The sequence below is a fragment of the Lissotriton vulgaris genome, chromosome 6 (genome assembly GCF_964263255.1).
Source record: "Lissotriton vulgaris chromosome 6, aLisVul1.2, whole genome shotgun sequence".
NCBI classification, from domain to species: domain Eukaryota; kingdom Metazoa; phylum Chordata; class Amphibia; order Caudata; family Salamandridae; genus Lissotriton; species Lissotriton vulgaris.
Window position 1 is genome coordinate 792,496,141 of NC_141694.1, and position 24,883 is coordinate 792,521,023.

The 24,883-nt window shown below is 47.4% G+C and overlaps 1 protein-coding gene across 2 annotated transcripts in view; it reads right to left on the minus strand.

The window, feature by feature from the left end:
• The window catches only part of TUBE1 (tubulin epsilon 1), a 123,328-nt gene that overhangs the window by 74,570 nt on the left and 23,875 nt on the right, over positions 1-24,883 (minus strand). The window contains exon 4 of one of the 2 annotated variants that reach the window (XM_086926827.1): positions 3,827-3,881. The exons of the other annotated variant lie outside the window; for it this stretch is intronic. Coding sequence (XP_086782953.1) covers positions 3,827-3,881 — 55 coding nt within the window. The remainder of the gene's footprint in view (positions 1-3,826; positions 3,882-24,883) is intronic. 2 annotated transcript variants of the gene reach the window in all.

Consider the following 24,883-nt stretch of genomic DNA (forward strand, 5'->3'; position numbering starts at 1 on the left):
CCCCGTTCTGGGGGCCCCGGGGCAAACAGGAGTTATTTGGCCCCACTGAAGGGATTGAGGCTTTTTACCCCTTATGTCCCCGGGCCCACCCTACTATGGATTCCGATCAACTGGGTCATGCGCCCCCTTTTGCACCTGGCTCTCAGCTGAGTAGTGTAGCTCCAGCAGTCAAGACTCCCTCAGATAAAGTTCAGATACAGTTCAGTGAACATGACTTATAACTAAACATGTGAGCAGCGCAACAATAAATCAATGTCCAGTCAAATCCTCGTTTTTGTATATTAAGACATATTTTATTCTAACGCTACACATGCAATGGCAAATGACATTCAAAAACATTAACACACAGTCTCTTTGAGGTTGGTGGCTCTAGTAGTTGTCAGACCACTCCCTGTCCCTTGGTGGAGTGTGGGGGTTGGTCTCCGTGCTCCAATGGGGTTCCAAGGGATAATCCACAAAATGCAGTTGAGTTCCACATTGGCCACAGCAGTTTCCCAGTCTCAGGTGATGACCCAGACCTCTCAGATTCAGTGTCTCCAGCGGCCCCATCTCGCATACAGGGTCACCACTCTGGCCTTTCTACTCCAGCCATGCTAGCCTCATGTGGATAGTCACTGCAGCCCCTCCTGCTATAGAGGATCGACAAATCACTCCAACGCACAGGCCACGGCCAGATCAGTGCGGAGATGTATTTCTCCAGCCATAAGCTTGAATCCATGCAATGGCGGCTCCTTCTGGCATACGGGGTCACCCAGTTAGTGTGGCACAGGGGCAACGGCCCAATCAGTGAGGAGACGGGTTCCTCCCCCCACAATCCTTAGGCAGTTAGCAGCTGCCCCTGCTGGTATACGGGGTCACTCAAGTCAAGTCAAAAGATACTTTATTCGACAGCTAAGAGTCATAAAAGCACAGTTCATCACAAGACATTGGTACATAAAACCTTAGAAAACATTTAACATTTTGTTCTAAAAAATGCTATGTACAAGACAGATAAAACGTATACCAGTTTACAGATTCCTCAAGCAACTATAGGTATACAGACAGAACAGCAATAATAAGTACAAACAGGCAATAAATATATGGCCAGAAACTATTGGGTCTGTCTTGTTAAGTACACGTTAAATAACTGAACACACTGACTCTAGAGCCGGCAAGCTTTTCCTATATCTGATGGCTGCTATTAGAAAGCTTGCAACCCCAAAACACACTGTGGGGGAAGGTAGCATTTGAAGATAGGTCAAGGCCTGCCTCACTTGAACAAACTGTCTGTCTTTGAACAGGGGTCACTCAGTTAGTTTAGCACACAGGCAACGTCTCAATCGGTGATGAGATGAGTTTCTCCCGCCACAATCCTTAAGCAATTAGCAGCTGCACCTCCTGGCATACATTGCCATCCAGTTAGTTCTGCACACAGGCAACAACCCAATCGGTGTGGGAGTGGGTTTCTCCCACAGTGCTCCTCTGATTCAGTTCACAACGGCTCCTCCTGGCATACTGGGTCGCCAATTAAGTCCAACACACGGGCTACAACCCGATCGGTGCAGGGCTGGATTCCTCACACCTTTCAGAGAGTCACAATGACAGGGCTCTCTGTTTGACCTCTCTCCCTCCAACAATCTCCTCTTCCTCACGGGTATACCACTCTTGGCGAGCAGGCAGGCGCTGGTGCTCCAGGTTGCAGGTCAGAGGATCTTGGCTTCTCTGGGTAACGTCCCCTCACCCAGCAGGGAGACCAGCATGCAGGACCCTACTCCTGGTCACAGGCAGAAGTCTTGCAGAGCTTCGCCTCCTCACACTATTGGCCTCTTCCTGAAATTTGTCCAGTCCCCTTTCTCTGCTATCTGCCACTGAATCAAAGAGCCCTTTGAAACACACAGGGAGAACCTGGCTCTCCCCTTATTCAGTGCTTGTCCCACCCAGTTTGCAGAAATGCAGCAATACACAATTCTGTATGGGGAGGACTATTCTACTCCTCATGTTTTCACCAGGCTGGCTTGAGCTTTCAAATATTGAACCCAAGGTCCTCCATGTTGTGTACTAGTGCAGGCTCTACTGCACTCAGTGTACACATTCCTACAGTCATGCCAAGTTTTACGCTTCAGGCGTGACGCTAACGCATTTCAGTGTGGTGTTCCGCAACACCGCACTGAAATGCATTGTCACACATTTTGTCCACTCTCTGCTGACGTGCTGAGACTGGTTTAACGCCAGGGTGCTAGCGCGAGGCAGGACTCCAGGAGACAAAGTATTTGACATCGGACCCCATGCGTGCCCAAATTGAAATATGCTGCCTGCCCTTCAATCATGCTTGCTAGCAGCATTACAATGTTGCAAAACTGTCCAGGCTGCAGAGTGCTGGCTCCGGCAACGGTGCAAGACAGAATGAGTCAGATGTGAGAGACTCACCCTGCCCAATTAAATTACCGGGACCCCGGGGCCTGCCCTCTCAGAGAGACAAGTCCGCGTTAACTGGCTGTGCCGGTGCCTGGCGCTCATTACCTCACGTCTTGTAGTTGGAAGCAGAAAGTGTGAGGCTCCTCTGTGAGAAGAAGCCGGCGGCGGCAGGACTCTGAGTCGCAGAGTCTCGCACGATCATGGCAGCGCGGCATTGGAGAGGCCTGTGGCTGCATCGGGCGCGCTGCGTGTGCTCGGAGACGCGCTGCAGTGTGCACACTGCTGCAGGCATGTGCGTCGCCGGCCGAGGAGAGGCAGGCGCACAGCATGTCACCCCGGCCGTGAAACTCAGCGCCTGGGACACCGCCATCACCCATGGCTAGCAGAGAGAAGTTGAAGACAACAGTAAACACTAGAAGTACTAACGCTCGTCGACATTCTGTTTGAGGCAGCCTGCAGTGCTCAGTGCTGCCTGTCTAAGACTCACTGTATGATGTTTAGAAGTTTCCCGCGTCTTCATTGCATGATTTTTGCTCGCGAGAAAATGTCACTCATAATCGCTGAAATGTCACTCATAATTTCACTGAAATTATGAAAATGTCACACATGGCATTCTAAAACTTTGGCAGCTGTGTTCCTAGCACACACACTGCCTAGTACTGCTGTCCTTGTGTTTTATTTTACTACCTGCATTCCCACATGCAGCACACACACTCAGTCTGCACATACTGTCCAGTACTGCAGTCTCTCTGTACTGTATCAGTGTGTGTTACTTTAAAAGCAAAGCCTGCCAGAACACACACATTTATCATGTATGCACTGTACCACACTTCCTCTTAGGTGTTGTGCACTCAGCACGTTTTCATCAAGCATGTACTTAAAAATATCAACAGAATGTAGGCCAGGGGCGAGTTAAACACAGCAGCTGAACTTTTAAAAAGGTGAGTGAGCCTGTAGGCCTCACCCCAGTGACTCAGGGTAAAGAAGGACCTGTTCACTACTACTGATTGCGACAAGGTATGCTCCCACCACGGTATTTGCACTGTTAAACTCCTGGTGAAGGCAGTAGCCTTTCAACACTATGAGGGAAGCCAGAGGGAAGTCAGCGCTTTGGGTTCCCCTCCCAGTCCAACACTACTACAATCCGTGAGACGGACCTATATCATGGCACACATGCATGATCCGTATTCGCCTATGGCAGAAAATCAGCATTGTGGTTCCAGACAACTGTACAGTTGGGCACGCAGGGGTACACACCTTTAACCATGCAGAGGACTTTTCCGTCACAACAACTTGCTTTTAGGAAGTTTCCCTGTCTAGCCAAGCGCCCCAACAACGTGAAAACTCTGTTTAGACGCTTAAGTCTTTAAAATAATGATACCTCAATATAATAACTGTGAACAAATTAATCATTGATACACTGGAAACTTACTCGAGCTTTTAGGGAGCATATTTTTCCTCTGTGGGCGTCAGGGACATCGCGATTTCTAGAAAAAAATAACAGCATGAACACACAGAACATAATATAATTTTAGGATTGAACAAGCACTGATTTTGAATGGGCAACATCTGAGCTCGAGGAAACTCAAGTTTATGATACAGTTATGCCCTGCGTAAACCGAGTAATAACATTCAATGGCATCCTGCAGGATGCGACGGTTTCCTAAAAGAGCAAGGCGCTCACACCTTCCTAACAAATGAACTAGAACCATTTCACATCATGTGTAATATCCGTCACTTTCCAAATTATAATGTGGGACAACGGTGCCATCTTGTGGGGAGAAACATGTAACTGTAATAAAGACAATTTTCACACTGCTAGCCTGAGGGGGATACCAAAAACTTTAACAAAGGATGTCCTCCCCTTAAAAGCGGAGTGGGCTTTAGAAACGAAGTTGGACGCAAAAAAAGCAGCAAGTATAAGCAGCTATCTATCTACCTGTCCAAGTTTCATCAGGATCCCAGGGCTAGCAACCAAAACCAACATTTACAAAACCAACACACCTAACTTTCTTCTATTAAAAATTATGATGTGCGTGTTACAATGGGCTCACAGCAAGGGTCTCCCCACACATTACTTCTACTGACCACTCTCTCAGATCTATTATACTACCCTAAGTCCAACTACCACCTACTGTCCTAGCCTTACAATTTTCAGTACCTTCACTACACTCCTTCATACATTCTTAGATCAAACTCCTAAAATTAGCCCTCCTTAAACCAGCCGTGTGAAACATCCTCTCTCATCAAACCTTTTTAGTTTGAGCAGAGACAACTCTAGCTGTCTAGGGGGGCGCTAGAGGCCGCCGAGCAAGATGGCCGCACGTATGTGAGGCTCTGCCGGGACCGTCCATACTTTGCTAGAATATCCTGATTATTCTGCTGCTTTCTCCCCCCGACTCGATGGCAAAACTCACCTGAAGTGCCTGGGACTCGATTGCGGTGCTCTCCCTTGGCTGAGAGGGTCGTATAGCCTGAGATATCAGACTCGCCGTCGGCTGGTGGTCGGACGTCCGGAGGTGCGCGGGCTGGTGGCGTGGCCCGCCCACCGGCTGGGAGCTAGTGCTCTGCTCCGACTCTTCTGCCCCATCGGCTGGCCTCCTGTGTTCCAGGTCCCGGGTGTGGACGCAGCTTGCTGACGGCGGACTGGAGCCCGGAGATCGAGCGGCTTTAGTTCCTGCCCCCGCTGGTGGTGGTGAGTGAGGCGCTGGCTTACGCGAGACCGGGGCTGCGGAGGCGGCACTAGGCCGCGTGGGGCCTCGCCGAGCGAGCTCCGCCTAGCTGGGGTACGCAGCGGTGTTGAGACACAGCGGCTGCTAGTTGGAGGTGTGCTCCGGTCCTGCGGGCCTGGACGGCCCTATCAGCTGCAGCTCTATACATTTGGAAGTATTGCTGGAACGCCTGCGACTGCCGGAGCGAGGATCGACTGGGCCCGCGACCACGTGGGTAGCTGCCCCTAGACCCGGTGGACCATTACTGCAGCGCCATGGGTAGGCCGGAGCGCAATCAGCCCAAGATCAACTTTGAGGCGAAAAGAACGGCGATCTCCTCTTCGCAATCACAGCCGGACGCTGAATCTTCGGGGGCGGTTGGCGGTGCCCCGAATCTGGAAAACACGTTGGTGGCAATGCAGAAAACGCTGCAATCCATTGAATGCACCATGGAGGCGGTCAATCACAGGCTTGACCATATGGCGACGCAGTTCGACCGGCAGAACGAGCGGATGGGCGAGGTGGAACAGAGGGTGTCCGCTGCGGAGGATGGGCTGGCCACGGTGTCCACTAAGGTGTTCAACATGGAGAGGGTGCTGGCGGTTATCCAGGCCAAGAACGAGGACTTGGAAGGGAGGTCCAGGCGCAACAACATCCGCGTCACGGGCCTTCCGGAGTCCACCAATGTGGGTCGGATGGAGGACTTCATGGAAAGGATGTTGGTGGATATCTTTGGCTCGGATAAGTTCTCGAAGGTTTTCATTGTGGAACGAGCGCACCGGACTCTGGCGAAGCGACCTGTGCCTGGAGCCAACCCGCGGCCTGTTATCGCTCGTATACTCAACTACAGGGACCGAGATATTATACTACGACTTGCCAGGGAGAAGGGCACCATTGAGTACCAGGGAAATAAGCTGGAGTTCTTCCCTGACTTTACTGTAGTGGTGCAGACCGCACGCAAGGAATTCGCCCCAGTGAAGCAACTGCTACGAGACGAGAACATTCCATACGCCATGTTGTATCCGGCGCGCCTTCGTATAGGGCCTCCGTCGGACAACAAAGTCTTTGCTACCCCTAAAGCTGCCATGGACTACGCGAAAAAGCAGAAGAAACGTAAAAGGGACTCTAATGTGCAGCAGGACGGGGAGGGAGACCTCATGGAGGATGTGGAATAGGAGTTTTTCAACCGGCGAGGCTTGCCCTGCTGGTTAGGATACAACTTGGTATAGTGATCTTTCCAACTTTATTGTGCACCTCACCCGGTTTTCTTTGACAAATCTCCGCTATTGTGGGTCATCTGTGGTGCTCCTCCTGATATACTACTGCGAATTGTCTCTAGGGCGGCTGTGAACTGGCCTGTAAATAATATGTTTACCTTGACTTTTGAAATGTGCCCCACTGGGACTCTGCATGGGGCGATATATAGCTAATATGTTGTGACTCGGGAGCCCATTGATAGTTGCTGGTTGAGGTTATTTACAACTTAATATGATCCTGCTGGGAGGGTCGCTTGCTCGGTTGGTATTGCTGGGTGGACATTCTTTGCGGGGGTACTTGCAGCTCTGGTGTTCGGGGGGGGGCGGGAATGTTATTATCGCTTGTACGGTCCGCTCTCTCGTCAGATTTCTGGCGGGAGATGTGCGCCACTACGCCCCGCGTATGGGAGATCCCCACACAATTTTGAACGTACAGTTGGGGTTGTTGAGGGAGGGGGGATGGGGTCAGCTTCGGCAGGTTGGGGATGCTGGAGTGGGTGGTGGGGGATTGGGGGGCTTGTTTTTCTCCTGGGTGTGGTCACAGTGTTTCATTGAGTGTGTTGGGAGGTATGCATGGTCTGGGCCGAGGATGGGAGCTGGCAGGGCCTGGTGTTGTCTAACGAGGAATGCTCTTCTTACTGATCTTTGGGGTCCGTTGGGCTCTATGGGATGCGCTCCTTATGAACAAAGGGGGTGGTCTTGTGGTTTTAGGGATATGTTTCCATTTTGGGTGGATGGCCGGGGGGGGTAAAATTGCATGTGTTACCTGGAATGTACGGGGGTTGAACCGCCCTCAAAAGACTAGACAAATGCTGGCGTTTCTAAACAGACATGGTGCGCATATCGCTTTCTTACAGGAGACACATCTATGGGGCAAAGCTGCAGAAACTGTGGGTCGGAGATGGGCTCCTCATATGCGCGTGGTGTGATGATATTGGTTAAAAACTCTGTGCCGTTTATCACGAAACATGAGGATATTGACAAGGAAGGGCGCTATATTATTGTGCATGGTACATTATGCGGTTCACCTGTCACGCTTGTTAATGTGTATGGACCTAATGTGGATGATCCTATGTTGCACTCTGGAATAAGGTGTACATGTTGCCACAGTCGGCTGTAATTTGCGGTGGGGATTTTAATGTGATTCTGGATGGGGAGATGGACAGGAAACAGGACAAGCCCTGGGTGCGGAAGAAAGCGACTGCTGAGGTTCATGGGGGTATGCAAGGACTGGGATTGGTTGATGTGTGGCGTATGAGGCACCCTGGGAGGAGGGAGGGTACTTGCTATACTTCAGCTCATGACACATGGTCGCGATTGGATTACTGGCTGGTGACCCGGGATGTGAGTGGATGGGTGTTGGAGGTTGACCACTTGCCGCGCGCGCTTTCTGACCATGCGCCGGTTCGCTTACTGCTGCAAGTGCCGTCGTGTACGCCTGCTCCGTTCACTTGGCGCTTGGCGCCGGGAACCCTGACTGATCTGGTGCTCCGCGAGCGGCTCAGGACTATTATCGTGGAGTTCTTTGAGAAAAATGTTGGCACGGTTGATAATATGTGTACGGTGTGGGAGGCCTTCAAAGTAACTATTCGCGGGGCGTGTATTGGCCTTCACTCTGGAGTCCTTACTTCACTGAGAGACTCCATGTCTAGGTTGGAGAAGGAGTTGATGGTATTGGAACGACGGTTGGAGGACTGTCCTGGGGAGGCCCTATTAGCCGACATTAGATCGAAGGTGACTGAGTATAACGAGCTGGCCGATCAGGAGGTGAAGTTCGTATCCAAACACACCAGGGCGCGTTATTATGGGGAGGGAGGCAGACCAGGCAAGGGATTAGGGGATCGTATAAGACAGCCGTGGGCCAAGCATTGTGCGGTACAGGAGATTGTGGATGGGGGGGAGGTCGTTACTGACACGCCTGGAATCCTGAACTGCTTTGCAAGGTATTACGAGGGTATGTATGAGTATACTGAGACTGCGACGGAGGCAGAGATTGCTGAGTACTTTGATGATATAGCTTTGGTGTGGCTTTCGAGGGGTCAGCAAGAATTTCTAATGCACCACATCACTGAGGAGGAGTTTCGGGAGGCGATCGCGGCTCTTCCTAATGGAAAGGCGGCTGGCACGGACGGCTTGCCGGCTGAATTCTATAAAGAGTATATTGATATTCTGCTCCCGCACCTAGCGATGGTTCTGGAGGAGTCTGTGGAAAGGGGCCGGTTCCCGACCACGATGAGAGAGGCACTGCTGGTTGCGTTGCCAAAGCCCGGGAAGCCTCCAGACCGCTGCGAGTCGTATCGTCCCCTCTCACTCATGAACACTGACGTTAAAATTATAGCTAAGGTGTTGGCTTCCCGGTTGCGGCTGCTACTTCCGGTGATGGTGTTACCGGACCAGTCGGGGTTCATACCGCTTCGGTCTACCATCCACAATCTCAGGGCTCTTTTCGCTGTGTTGCATTTACTCAAACCAGAACTGGCCGCAGTGGCGGTTCTACTAGATGCTGCTAAAGCATTTGATTCGGTGGCATGGAGGTATATGACCGCTATTTTACATCGCATGGGGGTGCCCTTCTTTTTTACGTCGTTGGTGACTCTTCTTTATACTGACCCTGTGGCTCGTGTGCGGGTCAACGGCCATGTCTCGAACTCGTTCCCGGTGCGGAGGGGCACTCGGCAGGGTTGCCCTCTCTCGCCTTTATTGTTTGCTATAGTGATGGAGCCTCTGGCCTGTGTCCTGCGGCAAAGGTATGCTGACGCGGCTCTGAAATTCCCCCTTCGCTCGCTGGCTGGGTCTATGTATGCCGACGACAGGGTGCTTTATGTGCGTGAACCCGCCATCCATCTTGAATCTATACTTGTAAATGTAAATGTAAATGTATAGGCATTTATATAGCGCACTACTTACCCGGAGGGTCCCAAGGCGCTTCGACCGCTGCGAAACCCTTCCTGGCTTCCCTGAGAGATGGTCCCTTAATGGGTATCTCCAGGGTGAGACCAGGCATCCCCGGCGGTCTGGTGGGGCCGTTAGTGAAGATGAGGCAAGCTAATGCCCAGAGTTGCCGAGTGTGATCGCTGATCAGAGTGGGCACCGAGGCGAGAGAATTATCGAGTCTGCTGACCCTGGTCCAGAAACCTGCCGCGCCGGGAATCGAACCCTGGTCCCGGGCCGTCCTCTGCTCTCGGGTCTGCCGCCTCGGGAATTTATTCGGTTTGGTCGACATTCTGGTTTGACTATCAACTGGGATAAGTCTGTCATGCTGCCCCTCACTGATATCACCGTTCCTTTCCCTCTGGAATTCCCACTGGAATGGGCTGAGGATTCGGTGCGCTACCTCAGGATCCAGATTCATCGGGATAGTCAGGAGGTTATTAGAGCCAATTATGGTGTGGCTATATCCAAACTGGAGGATCAGGTGGCACGTTGGATTAAACTTCCTCTCACCCTAGCTGATCGTGTGGCTTTGATCAAAATGGTTGTTCTCCCGAAATTTCTGTATCTTTTTGTAAACATACCCATTCGACTGACCTCTCACTTCTTTGCGCAGCTGCGCTCTTTACTGATCACCTTGACCTGGGCCGGTAAGAAGCCACGGGTGACGTGGGAGGTGCTGACCAAGCCCTATGCTCTGGGTGGTTTCGCGGTGCCGGATATGAAGTTGTATTACTTATGTGCTCAGGCGCAATTTGCTGCTTATTGGGTGTCTGCGCCCCCGTATACCCCTCACGTGGCGCTTGAGGCCAGTGCTGTTTTGCCATACCCGTTGAGAGCCATGGTGGGTAATACTCACTCGGTGTTTGACAAGGGTGAGGTGGATACGGTCCGTTCCACGGCGACTGCCTGGCACGAGCTTGGTAGGAGAGCTGGCAGGTTACCGCTCTATGCTCCCGCCATGCCGCTGTTGTATCATTCGGATGTATCGGTATCGAGTGAAATAGGCGGGTTGCAGGTCCTTCAGGGTGCTGGTCTCCACACTATGGGTAATCTCTTCCCCGGGGCCAAGTTCCTACCATTGCAAACAATGGCGGACCAATCCACGAATGCAGTCATGGCTACCTTCATCTATGTTAGACTTCGTGCGGCCATACACTCCTTGTATCCTGCATACCCGGATGAACCCCTGACACTGAGCGCTTTGCAATTAATCTACACTGCGACAGACAGAGTCAAGCTGCTCTCCAGACTATACCGTGCCGCTCAGGAAGACGAAGGGGGGGGGGCACTGCTAGCCAAGGCCAGGTGGGATCGGGATTTGCCTGAACCTTTGACGGATGAGGAATGGACTGAATGCTGCTCCATGACTGGGGGCTATGTGGTTAACGGCAATTTCCGCCTACTTCATTTTAAATTTCTTCATCAATGGTATTACACACCGAAACAATTGGTCCGATGTGGTCTTCGGGATGCTGCGAAGTGTGTCCGGTGTGGAGATGATGATGCTGATTTCGTGCATTTGGCATGGGGGTGTGCCAAGGTGTATGACTTCTGGCTGGCTGTGACTGACGCCCTCACTAAGATGACGGCCACGGAGGTGGCGATGGATATACGGTTATGTTTGCTAGGGCTCGCCTCTGGAGTGCCATGTAAGGAGCGGAAATTGATTGTGCTGGCGTTGCAGCTTGCTAAGCGGAGGGTGGCCGTGGGGTGGGGAGGCAGGCGGGCACCTGATGTGCAATTGTGGTTAAAGGACATGGCCTACTGTAGGGATCAGTTGACATGCTATGCTGAAACTCAGCCGGAGAAGTCACGTCCACGGGACATTTGGGCTCCATACACTGCTTACATGCTTGGATTGGAGGAGGATGACAGTTCTGACAGTGGGGGCGGGGATTGATTGCCTGTTGTTGGTATGCCGGAGGGTTTGTCTGACTGAATGGTTGGGATGCGTGGTTGTTGCTCATGGGTTATTCTGTCTGCTGTGAATGTGGCTCCTGTGGGGCTGTCCTGGATTTAATTCTCCCTGTTCTTGTGCTACGACTGGTGGCACATGCTGCCTTGTATGAACGGGATTACACTGCATCTACGATTGTTGACAACACCTTGCGTACCTTTTATACTGTTTTCATATTCTGAATTAATTCTATGAACTTTACTGTGACCTGGGACCGGGTTTGCTGGGATAGGGGGGGGGGGGGGGGGGGGGTTGTTACTGTTCTGTATAAACACTGCAAAATAAGACCTGTAGGTGCCAAGCGGGGAACTCATGTGGAGGTTGATATCTAATTGGACTCTGACCACTTCTTGCCCTCTACGGTCTTGGACTGTCCCTGCCTATTATCCTTGATATATGCTTACAGATACCCACTGTTGATTTGATAGCAGCCGGCCCTGTATAGGGTTGTAGGCATACTGCTGTGTATGTGAGCATATTTACAATAAAGGTCTTGCAAAAAAAAAAAAAAAAAAAAAACTCTAGCTGTCTAGCATTTCATCTGGAATTTTACAAGTGGCCCAACATTCCCTTTCCCCTAGGTCACTGCTCGTTGCAAGTGTCATTAAAATTCTGGACCAACCCAGAAGGCAACCGCTGACGTTGGAACAGTCACTCGTGTTGTAAGGAGAATTTCCGAAGCACTGGTTATTTCACTGCTGACTGCAGGTGTACGGGTCTGTACATAGACGACTCCAAATTTCTCTTGGAGCTATGCAGCTGGTATTAAATAGCTTGTCTGGTACGGTGAGAGCGTGCAATCCATGGAACTCTGTGAGTGGCTGCCCAGTTGCGCAGCACTATACAATTTAAAATAAAATGATTTTTGTTTGTGACAGACTAGTTGTTGGTGAACATGCACAGCCATCTATGCATGTGCAATAATGCATCAGTACTCTTCAAGACACCCTCTGAGTTTGCTGTCTGCGGCAGGTCACCAGCCCCAACGGTCAGCAGTGCACTGAATGAGGAGCAGTATGATGGGGACCATGGCTGGAGACAACTCCTTTGATTTACCAGTGACAGGAATACATGACAGGTGGAAGCCAGTCCTTTGAGTAACTTGCCCCGCTGTATTCCTGTGTGAGTGACTGAGTGAGTGATTGTGAGAATACGCTAATCCATACTATTAATATAAAGAGAAAGCCCAAACCGTTGAGGCGGGTAAGCTCCGGATCCACAGCGCCAACCGCAACACCGCATACAGCATTGGAAAGGTCAGGCTAAGCAGATGAACATAGGCTATACACCAGCGCAACATATACTGTAGAAGGGACAAAGCACGTTGTTTGACAAAGTAGTATGTTGGAAGTAGCACCAGCTCTGAGGTGGGCGTAGGCGTGTGCGTTCTGCGAGGGTGGGCGTGCGCGTTCAGCATTCAAACGTGTGAGACGCCTGCAGCATGAGAATAACGTTTCATCACAGCAGGAATAGCGTTCTATCACGTCGTGAGGTGTGTTCTGCGAGGGTGGTCGTGTGCATTCAGCATTGTAGCGCACGGAGACGCCTGCAGCCTGAGAATAGCTTTATCACCGTGAAAATAGCGTTCGAGCTCGTTGTGAGGTGTGCGTGCCGTTCAGCATTGTTGTGGGCGTGTGCATTCTGAGACGCCTGCTGCATTGTAAATCGGGGGATAGCGTTCGGTAAGGTGTGGCGTCTGACGTTGCGGCGGTGTGTGGCGCCGTGTTTGGGGAGTGCGTGAACCGACCAAGGCGCACGGCCTCATTGTGCAAGCCAGGACGGCTCAGGGGTATTCGCACACTGTCGATTTGGGAGCGGACAAACACACGCTCACCTTCGGATAAGCCAGGACGGCTCGGGGGCGTTTGCACACTGTCCAATAGGGAGCGGACAAACACACGCTCACCTTCGGATAAGCCAGGACGGCTCGGGGGCATTTGCACACTGTCCATTTGGGAGCGGACAAACACACGCTCACCTTCTCTGACAAAACCGCAGAGCACACGCTCACCTTCAGCGGCACAGAGGCAGAACTTCCTCTGAACGGGCACACAAGCGAACTTCGGACAATTCATCGGCGGATGGGCGCGATTACCCATTTCACGGACACTCTTGTAACACGCACAGCATCGCGGTGCCAGACACTTTTGGCACACGCACAGCATCGCAGTGCCGCTTTTGGACACTGTGAGGCCCAGGGACCTGACAGCAGCCACATGTGGATGCAGAGGCACAGCTCAATGTGGCGATTCCTGACACTGCCTGGAGAAGCGGAGGCACATGTTCTGCTGCAAGGGACAACCAGCATTAGCATGTAGAAACGTCTCGACTACACAGGTAAAAAACATTTTGTTGAATTGCAAAAGAAAGCGTGTTACAACTACATGATGTTGGACCTACTAACCCTACTGCCTTAGCTACTGCAGCCGCTAAAACTGACTTTATTTGTGGGCTCATTAACCTTTCGGGCATTTATGTACATAGTCAGTCCCCCGCAGGTTCTGATTAAGGAATGCCACAGGAAGCCACTTACAAGGGATTTGTATTGCCCACAGAGGGTGAGACAATTTACACTATCTAATGGGTGTCGCACAGCTACTCCCAACAACTGCCACAAGTAAAGTGCAGTAACTATTACAAAGGACATGTTACTCCGAAGTGCACACAATAGGTGAACATGGAAGTATGACCATTGTGCTACTTCATGCCTCGACTCATACTCATTACACTCCCTTACACACACGCTCAAAGACAGAATACCACCCTGCCAGTCATTCTATTTCACATTTACAAGACAACTCCGGGGACAATCCAAACATGGTGAAGAGGAAGACACAACTATCCAGGACAACATCTAAAACACGGGCACAAAAAATACAACGCATACACAAAAGCCAAAACCACAATGAGCAAATGGTAGCTCAGATTTCTGCACCATCGACGTCTGCTGTTTGCAGTGAACAAACTCTGCGCCGTTCTCACCGGCTTGTTAACAGGAGTGCACACATCCCAACATCAAGTGCTACAGAGCCTCACTCACATAACCTGCTAACAGACAGACCTGCCACTTTGCTTGACGTGCACAACACACAACACATCGATGTAACATGCAGTATTACAGGGACACCAGTACTATGTCATCTCCAACAACCACAATTCACTGTAAAACAACACCATCGCATTGGACACACAGTAAGATCCGCCTTCCAATACAACTCACTTTGTGACTACGTCAACCATACAGGTATCAACATTGGAAACATGGACAATGTCTGTAACAAATGCAACACACTTAAATGGAAGGCTGAACCTCAAGGACTTTGCTGCACCTCAGGAAACGTACATATAATCAACATTGAAGAACCACCAATACTCATTACACAACTACTCAATGGCACTCACCCGCTTTCAAATCATTTCTTAAATAACACACGCCGTTACAATACTCTCTTCCAAATGAGGGAAGGGAATTTTATGCCTACCTTTAAAATCCATGGCCAGTTATACCACTTAATTCGCAGTCTACTTCCGCAGGAAGGCAAACCTGCGCAATTTCTGAAAATATATTTCCTATCTCAACAACATCAACTAGACACACGGTCACACATGCTGCCACATTTAAACATACAGCTTATTGAACTACTACAGGACACATTACACACACATAACACTTACATTCAGTCCCTAAAGTACAACTATGAGAGGAATAAACAGAAGAATGACTTGCACCTCATTATCCACGCTGATCAACCATCATCAAATACACATCAAGGGAGGTATAATGCACCGACCACGGATGAGGTTGCTGTTCTTTTAGTAAACAAGAACAAAGGGCCCCGCGACACTGTATTACATACTCGGGACGGCCTATTACTTAGAGTGTCAGAATTACATAGATCACATGATCCTTTACAATACCCCATTCTATTCACAAGAGGGGAGGATGGGCATTTTCTAAATATTCCCCAAAAACCATTCCCATACTCAGAAAACGGTCACATGCATGCAGTACTATGCCTATACCCTTATGGTTAGATCCGGCGCTTTCAATACCTTGCTTGGGTTCCGCAATCTATTTAATCAATACATTGTGGATATGATGGCAAAGATGATAACGGAAAGACTGGATTTTATTTGTCGTAATCAAACACAACTACGCGCAGATAACTACATCCATTTAAAGGATGCGGTTAATCAGGATCAGCACGTCTATGCACTAGATATTGGACAACACGTTATATTGCCATCTACATTCACTGGCTCACCCAGGTACATGCACGAAAAGACACAGGATGCCATGACATACGTCAGGCAGTATGGGAGACCAGATTTGTTTATCACCTTCACCTGCAATCCTGAATGGCCAGAAATTAAACGTCACTTATTCACAAAACAAAGATCCTGCGATAGACATGACATCGTATCGCATGTGTTCAATTTAATGGTGAAAGCACTCATTAAGCTACTGATCCAAAAAGCAATTTTTGGTACAAGTAAAGCTTACATTTTTACTATTGAATGGCAAAAGAGATGACTGCCGCACGTACACATTTTATTGTGGCTTGAACATAAAATACAGCCAGACGAAGTTGATCACATCATATCAGCCGAGCTGCCTGATCCTGTAAACGATCAACTATTATTCCAAATTGTCCAAAAAAACATGCTCCATTGGCCATGTGGGGAACACAACATTCTTTCACCCTGTATGAAAAACGGTATCTGTACTAAGAAATACCCAAGGGCTCTCACTGATGAGACAGAAACTGGTGTTAATGGGTATCCCGTTTACCGTAGAAGAAGCCCGGAGCTTGGTGGCCATACTATCACAATCACAGTCAGAGGAGTGGAGGTCACTGTAAATAATCGGTGGGTTGTTCCATATTCACCTGTACTGTGCCGCAGTTTTTAATGCACACCTTAATATAGAATACTGCCAATCCGTTAAAGCGATAAAATACATATGCAAATATATAAACAAAGGGTATGATCAGGCAACTGCTACTATACAAAACAAACACAATGAGATAGAAACATATGTCAATGGCCGTTATATTAGCACATCCGAGGCCGTGTGGAGGCTTCTTGAGTTTCGCATTCATGAAAGGCATCCCACTGTCACACATTTGGCCGTACATCTACCAAATGGACAAAGAGTATATTTTAATGACACAAACATTAGGCACATAGCACAAAACCCACCAGCAACAACCCTTACAGCGTTCTCCCAGTTATTGTGCTAAAACCTTGCTATACCACAAAGTTCCACAGTACTACACATGGGCTCATTCAACCTTTACACGTCGGAAACGCGGCCAGGAGGTACTAGGTCACCCTGAGGTTAGAAAAGACTCTGCTCTTGGTAGGATGTACAGTATTCACCCAAACCAATCAGAATGCTTCCATTTAAGGATTCTTTTACAACATGTTCGTGGGCCTACTAATTTTCAGAGTCTTTTGACTGTTAACGGGCAACTAATGCCAACCTATCAGGCGGCCTGTAAACAACTAGGTCTTATTGAAGATGACGAACATTGGAAGCATACGTTAGTTGATGCAGCGCTTTCAGAATCTCCATCAAAACTCAGGGAATTGTTTGTGACCATTTTGCTATTTTGTCAACTATCTGATGCTATGGCTTTATGGGAAGAATTTTAAAATGATCTATGTGAAGATATACTACACACTATGCGTCAGGACTCTCATAATAACTGTATGCCAATCACCAATGAAATCATTAACCAGGGACTAATAGAAATAGAAGACTCACTGTATGTATTAAGCGAGAAGTCCTTACAAGATTTCAGCCTGCTGCCAGCAGTCAGGAGTAACCAAACTGGATACCACAATATAGCTACCGGACATAAAATATACCTGAACTACATAACTTCCTTGCTCAACACTTGCCGAACTTCGTTCTCGATCAACAACTCGCCTACAACACCATAGTTGATAGTGTTGAGAACAACCAAGGCAAACTATTGTTCGTAGACGCCCCTGGTGGGACAGGAAAAACTTACCTAATAAACCTCATACTAGCCAAAATTCGATCTTCTGGAAAATTGGCTCTGGCTGTTGCTTCTTCTGAAATAGCTGCCACTTTGCTAACTGCTGATAAAACCGCACATTCTACATTTAAACTACCTTTAACTGTTTCCCTTGAAAAGGATTCTATATGCTCTATTCGAAAAAACTGACCTTTAGGGACACTGCTTCAAAATGTGTCTCTTATCATGGGGGACGAATTTACAATGACACACCACTCACATATAGCAGTTGACAGAACTCTAAAAGACATTAGAAATTCCTCCAACATCATGGAAGGTGTTACTTTTGTGTTTGCTGGTGACTTTCGCCAAACTCTTCCTGTGGTGCCTACAGGAACGTGTGCAGATATACTAAAAGCATGCTTAAAAGCATCACACTTATGGAACTCTGTACAATCTATTACCTGACGCACTAACATGAGAACACATTTAGGAGGTGGAGATACATTATTTGCCGATCTTCTACTACAAGTGGGTAGTGGAGAAATACCTGACACAAATGGCATTATCAACATACATAACTTAGGTAAGCCTCGCTGTACCTTACATGACCTCATACAACATGTTTAGCCAGACATTCAGCATCTTCTATGCAAAGATTACATATGGATTCTCGAAAGGTCTATAGTTGCGCCCTCAATCTGCAGTACATCATATCAATAAACACATCCCCTCGCGGCGGGATGCCTGGCTTTCTCCTTGTGGATACCCTGCTGGGGTTATCTCACAGGGGAATACCAGGACGGGTTCCCAAGGCAAGCGCCTTGATGCCTTAGGGTGATACGTGCGCTATATAAATCGCAATACATACATACGTACATACATACATCCTACAACTATTCCCGGGTGAAACCAAAATATATAATTCCATTGATACAGTATTAGATACACAAGACGCCGTGCATTATCCGCAAGAATTCCTCAACTCACTTAACCCTTCCGGACTTCCCCCTCATACACTCTAAATTAAAGTTGGTGTTCCTATCATGTTATTAAGAAACCTACATCCACCTAATCTCTGCAATGGGACGCGCCTACAAGTTAAAACTCTTTTACCATATGTCATTGAGACTACTATTCTCACTGGCCCTGCTGCAGGGCAGTTAGCCCATATTCCCTGAATACCCATGATCCCTACTGATCTACCATTTCAATTTAAACGATTACAATTCCCTATTAACATTACTTTTGCATCCACCATAAACAAATCACAAGGTCAGACATACCAAGTAATTGGGATAGACTTACGAGAGGACTGCTTCACTCATGGAGTTATATGTCGCACTCTCTAGGTCCGGGAATGCAGAAAATCAATTTATTCTAAACCCTGATTCTCATGAAACAAGAAATGTGGTATACCAGGATGTTTTGAAATAAATTATTCTTACCTATTCAAACCATTGCAGCCATTCTTTTTTATACCCGGACAACGTCGGGACGGGCCGCTAGTAGGTAGATAAATGGATGAATGAGCGACTGCATAGAGGAATAACTGGCCTAGTGTATGAAGAGATGAATGGGTGAGTGGATGCCTGAATAAGAGATGAAGACCAGTGGCTGATGGGGAGTACTGTTGTCCCATTAGGATCGCAGTCTCCCCAAGCATACTGTCCTAGACAATTAATGTAGTCACTACTTTGGCACAAACATCTACCCAGGCACTCGCACCTATTAATCCAGCCATCAAGCCACATCTTCACCCACGTATTCTTTGATCCACACTTTTACTTCTTCACAGATTAATTCAGTGGACTATTTACCAACCCATGCACCCGCTCTCTCACCCATATATTTAATCATATGCTCACTTTGATTCAGTTTCACGAACACACCAGTCCACCAACTACATACAAAATTGTTAATAAATGAAGAAGCGCTTAAATTTGAAAAAAACTGTGAGATCTATTTGCTTTATGGGTAACGTCAATTGGGGAAAGCACTGAAGGATGACATTTGTTGTCTTCACACACAACAGCAAATTGGACATCCTTTTCAATTACTGCTAGGCAGGACATACGCTGATTTGGCCTGAGTAAAAAGAGAAATTGGTGAACAAAGAGTAGTGTGATTGGGCATTAGGGATGATTTTAAAAAACAGGTGTTTTTATTATAACATAATGCAATAGATAATATCTTGTCACATACAATATGAAGGCATTCAGGCATGTGTCAAACAGACCTTTTTAGAAATAATATGCTACATTAAAATACTAGTAAGGAAAACAGTGCCGACGTCAACAAAACAGGCCTCGAGGTAAGAATTCCAAATTTCAAGGAACAGAATATCTGTTTCTAAAAAAGCATCTGTGTAATGACTGCAGAAAAAGTGAGCTATTGCAACTCCACAACCCAATTTTCACAAAGAATCGCAGGGGAAGACATCCCTTTTTAAGTAGTAAAGATTTTACCTACTATTAGAGTTTTGCAAGCCATTTCTTTTTGAACTGTGTTAAATGAAACAATTGGGAGAGATGATCGAAGAAAAAAGAATAATTTCACAGTTAACGATGAGTGAAGCATTTTCGGAGATGCTCTTCCAGAGGCTTTTTACTGTAGGGCAGGTTACTAGGATATGAGTAAGATTAGCGTGAAAGACACTGCACAAAGAAGTGTTTGTGAGATACAGTTTTTGCATTTTCTTACAGCTGAACAAAAAGCTCCCATGCCAAGTATTTATTGCTGCCGATCTAGGGCTGATCTCTGAAATACTTGCCATGTAAGAAGATCAGTACTTAGGTGGGATCTGGATTCCAAATCCTATTTCCTAGTCAGATCTGTGTTTTTCTAAATAGGTTATATTTTTATCTGAGAAAAGCCTGTGTGTTTCAGCGGGTGACATTTTCCAGTAAGTCAGATTTAGTAACAGCCTTTTATCTTCAGATCTTCATCTGTATAGTTTGAGATCACTACTGATAGTGGAAATGGTAATTTCCTCAATACAATATAGTTCACTTGTGTGGAGACAGTAACACCTTTGTAAACCACTGAAGAATATTACAGATCTCTTTCTTAATATTTGGTCTCTGGAGAATATGCATTTTTTTGCCACTGCCGCTTTTCACCTGGAAAGCTAATTTATATGTTGTCCCATATTGAAGATAAAATGAGTAACTGGAGTTCTTCTTCGGGCTAGTGCATAGGTAAGATAAAGAAGAGTAGGTGTCTTAACTATACAAATAAAAGTAGTGAATCCGACCACTATCTACTGTTAATATTGATTTAAGTGATGCCCTGCTGATGCTCCTCCTTCTATTTTGGTTCAATTTGGCAATCTTGGGTCTTATGCATGCGCCAACAATCTAGCCTGATAAAGAATAAATGCCCCTATGATAATTCTTTAGGTCTGGAAACCCAAACAGCTTTTTGGAGATTGAGATGGTAAGCTTTCTGACGAAAAATAGTAGCTTGCAGTTACTATCCCAAATGAAATCTGAGAATATTTGCTCCTACGATTTGTAAGCTAAGTTATTGTAAGGTGCAAAAAGGTTATTCATTACATTAAGAATTCTTGCTAAAATGTTAAATTTCGCTTTTTAAGCTTAGTCCAATTGCTCATGCCCAGTTTGTTTCATCTTGCAATATCGAGACCATTATATCCCTTTCTGCCTTTCACCTTTAACCACATCGCTGCTGCACATTTTCCCCTCCGGTGCTGAAGACTTCAGATTTACATCGTTTCATGACGAGCTCAGCTCGTCATCAGCACAGCTCCACTGTGCCTCATGACGAGCTGAGCTCGTCATGAGCATGGAAAGGGTTAAAGCAACTACATTTTCAACATTTCTTGTAATTTGTTCTCCCAAATATTTTGTTGCTCTTGGTTGTGCCGTAAAGTTGAACATATTCAGTGGTTTAATGTCAAACAAGTGGCCAAAGAGAACAAGCATTGGTATAACGAATAGGTCTCGCCTTTGGGACCTTATAAGTGTTTAGCCATGCAGCACTTGATGTTGTTGCACCAAGGATATTGTGCTGGATAACTAAACACTTATAAGGTTCCAAAGACGAGACCTATTGGCTATGCCAATGCTTTTTTAGATCACGTCCCCCACAAGCACCTTGAACCCCTCAGTCAAGTGACAGAACATGATAGAACATGAGCACAGATCCAGTATTGCACAATTTTACTGATTACCCTGAGTGTTCTGGCAGTTAGTTCTGCACAGTTATTCTTTTGACCACACACCCACCCCCATGTCACCTAAACTATCCCCCAGTTCCCGTCTGAGCGTCCCCTGTGAGGCATTTCTTATTCCACTCACCGTCTAAATGGGTAGAAATGTGCAGGTTTACTGCTTTATATGGAGGACATTTCAATTATGGTACAAATAGACCTGTTTATGGGCTTTCAATTCTTTCCAAAACGTAATTACTGGGCCATATAGCGCACTTAATGTTTTTTATTGAGACAAGTCTCACTCGGATGTATCTCTTGTTGCAAGCCTCAGTGTGAATGAGTTTCGAGGCTCAAGGGGGTTTCTGTCACAAGAGCGCGTGAAGGGCAAAAAGAATCACTTCCGCATTCACAAGCAATCTGGGGATTGAAGTGGCATAAATCCCCCTATATGACGTGTTTTGTGGACCCTTTCGTTGAGGCCCCCTGCCTCAAGAAGCCCCGCACAAGAGAGAAGGAAAGAGACAAAGTCCGAAAAAGAGGCACAGAGGAGGGAGATGAAAAAAACAAAAAAATATTAGTGGCAGATGGAAGGGGATAGGACAGGAAGGAGGGGTGGTAGGAAGACAGCTAGAGGGAAGGGATGAAGCAAAGGCAGGCAGGAAGCAAGTATGGGCGCAAGAAAGAGACGAAGCAAAAAACAATGGAAGGGATGAAGGAAAAAAGGGATGACGTACATATGGGATCGAAGGAGCAAGTGGAACGGAAGCAAAATCAAAGAGGAAGGAAGAGGAGAAGGAAGTGTGTATGGGAGGAAGGAAGAGGCAAATGAAATAAGTTGGAGACATGGGGTGAGTGCGGCAGAGAGCACACACAGCGTTTCCCTTGTGGGAGCGAGGAGGGGCACCATCTGTATGAAAGTTAATTACAAACAGATGGTTTTAAAGCTCGCTCCCGCAAGGGAATAGCCAAACGTGCATGCGCTGCCATTGAAATCAATGCAATACGTGCACGTTTTTGGCAGAAAAAGCAAATCGATTTCAAGAAGTCTCCTGCTATGCAGCGCATGTGTGCTGCGTAGGCGAGACCTTTAAAAGGTCATTTTTCGGTGCCCAAAGGTTTAGGCCTTATCGAAGTAATTAAGAGTAATCAATGCCCTAGAACAAAGACGTGCAGTGCACAGTTTCAGTCAATTTTAGGTTACAATATTACTTATTCTGAGTTTTTTTTAATTTTTTAGGGAAATGTGTACTGTATGTTTTGCATAAGAGCGTTAAATTATACCACATTTGTCAAGACTTACATCGTGAAACACACAGATGTGTAACCATTTATTGTACTGACAGCTGACATGAGGACTTCGTAATTGACTATGCCATTTATTGCATGATACCAATAAAGTTTAGGTTTTTATTCGCCTGTTCTTTCCCTAGATATCACGGAGTAATGTTCTTCAGAGCGAAAGTTGGCACAGAAGGATGGGTGAATGAGAATAGGTTCAAAAACTGAGAGATAGCCAGAAGAAAGGGTTGGAATTGAGGGTATGGATTTGGTTTGACAGAAAAAGACCCAGACCGTAAAGTGAAAAAATATATGTGGGCAGGCAGAATGCAATCTAAACCAGCAAGGAATTTTTAAATTCATCATTACAAAATTAATGAAGGGTGATTAACAGTGCTTGGGTAAAGATGGGGAGGGCTTAACAAAAAGTGATTTGAAGGCTCCACAAAGCGTTACGGTTCCTCTGGGTTGGCAAGCATTTTTGAAAACAAGCAAGGGTTATACCTATAGAGACTTGGAAAGGCAAGCACATCTTTGACAATATTGAGTCACATGAGAGGAACTGAAGACATTTCATTGCAATAAGGAAGAATGTTGGTATGCTTAAGAATTGCTTCAAAACAGAATGATAGTCAAGGTAGCTAAAGACCTGTGGGATAGTGTGCCTGACATTCAACCAATCTCTGGATTACTGCAGGAAGCCACAGGCTTGAAGTGAACCCTTTACCGGGCCTTGAAGGAGTACCACTGTGAGGCGGCCCCAACCGGCCGCGACAAATACCTGTCCATACGGACGACAGTACCTGATCCTATACCCACCAACAGAAAGTGAGCCGGATGCATAACACAGACAGTGCACAACTCGAGAAGATAACCCCGCCCACATGCCATGTGTTCACACAGGAGAAGGGGCAGAGTTGCGACGCAGTCGAAGGAGGAGGAGATGACCCCGGAAGAATCGGCTAGCGGTCAGAGAAAAAAGACTGGACAGAGAAGGATGAAAAGGCGAGTCGAGGAGACGGAGAGAACACGGGTGTAGTGGATCGCGTGGAAGATCCAGGAGGCGGAACCAGAGAAGACAGAGCCGAAACCGAGAGGGAAGACGAGCGGTGGAGCGAGGAAGGGTGGTGTCCACCGGAGGATGCCGGAGAGCGGCCACACTCAGGAGAGATGCGGCGGAGCCGGTGAGTGTCAACGGGAGGGGCGAGCAGTGGGAAGGGACTGAGGGCGACGGGAGGGCACCAAGGTCAGTGGGAAGGGAACAAGACGGGTACTGTGCACCAAACGCTGGACAACCCCATTACACACCTTCACAGAGACCCTGTGCCACAACACCCTGAGATCCTGCAACGGGGCACCGTAAATCCCTCCTGCTTGATGAAGCGATCTGCTGAGTCAGGAAGCAGGATCCCCTAAGAATCAAATCAGACAAACCTGAGAAGAAGCATTCCAGGACTGTCTGTGTCTACGTCGGTTCCTTTCTTTTTGTATTCTTCTTTTCTTTTCTGAGGGAACCCCCACCTTTTCCTTTCTTTCTGTTTTGCACACCGGACGGGTGAGGTGAGGGGTGCACGACTCTCTAACTCCTATCAATGCAGTGACTGACCGCTCCTTTCAGGAAGACCTGAAGGACGGAGAAGGATATATACCACCCATGTCAGAGAACTTGAATAACCCTAAAAAAAAAAATCACCATTGACAAATACATACAGTCTCCACGTCTCTGTATCCGGCTTGCGCTCCCCACAACCACATACTAGGTTGCACTCAGCTTTTCGATAAGTAGGAATGACACATCAGCAGGTATTGCTGGCCACATATGAGGGGGATGTATGAAAATGTGAGAACGGGTGTCAAGGATTAGCAAATTTAAGTTGATGCCGCTGATCTAACTGTACACAGGTCATATTTAGCTCACACCCGATGTCCTACATACGAAGGCCAATTTGCAAACTGAACGTCACTGGCCCAGAACTGATCACTTTCACAAGAACTGGAACTGCAGTTGCATTTTGGATTTTTGGGAGAACATTAAGCACCTAACTCTGGTGAAGTGGGCTTACCCAGCTTTGAATGGGTACTATCTCGAGACAGAATAAAAAGGAGAGCACTAGGCATACATGCAAGTTGGGTTTTTTCATCAGTTTAAAATAGGTCAAAAAGTTATTATTTGAGTTTCAGCACTTTGA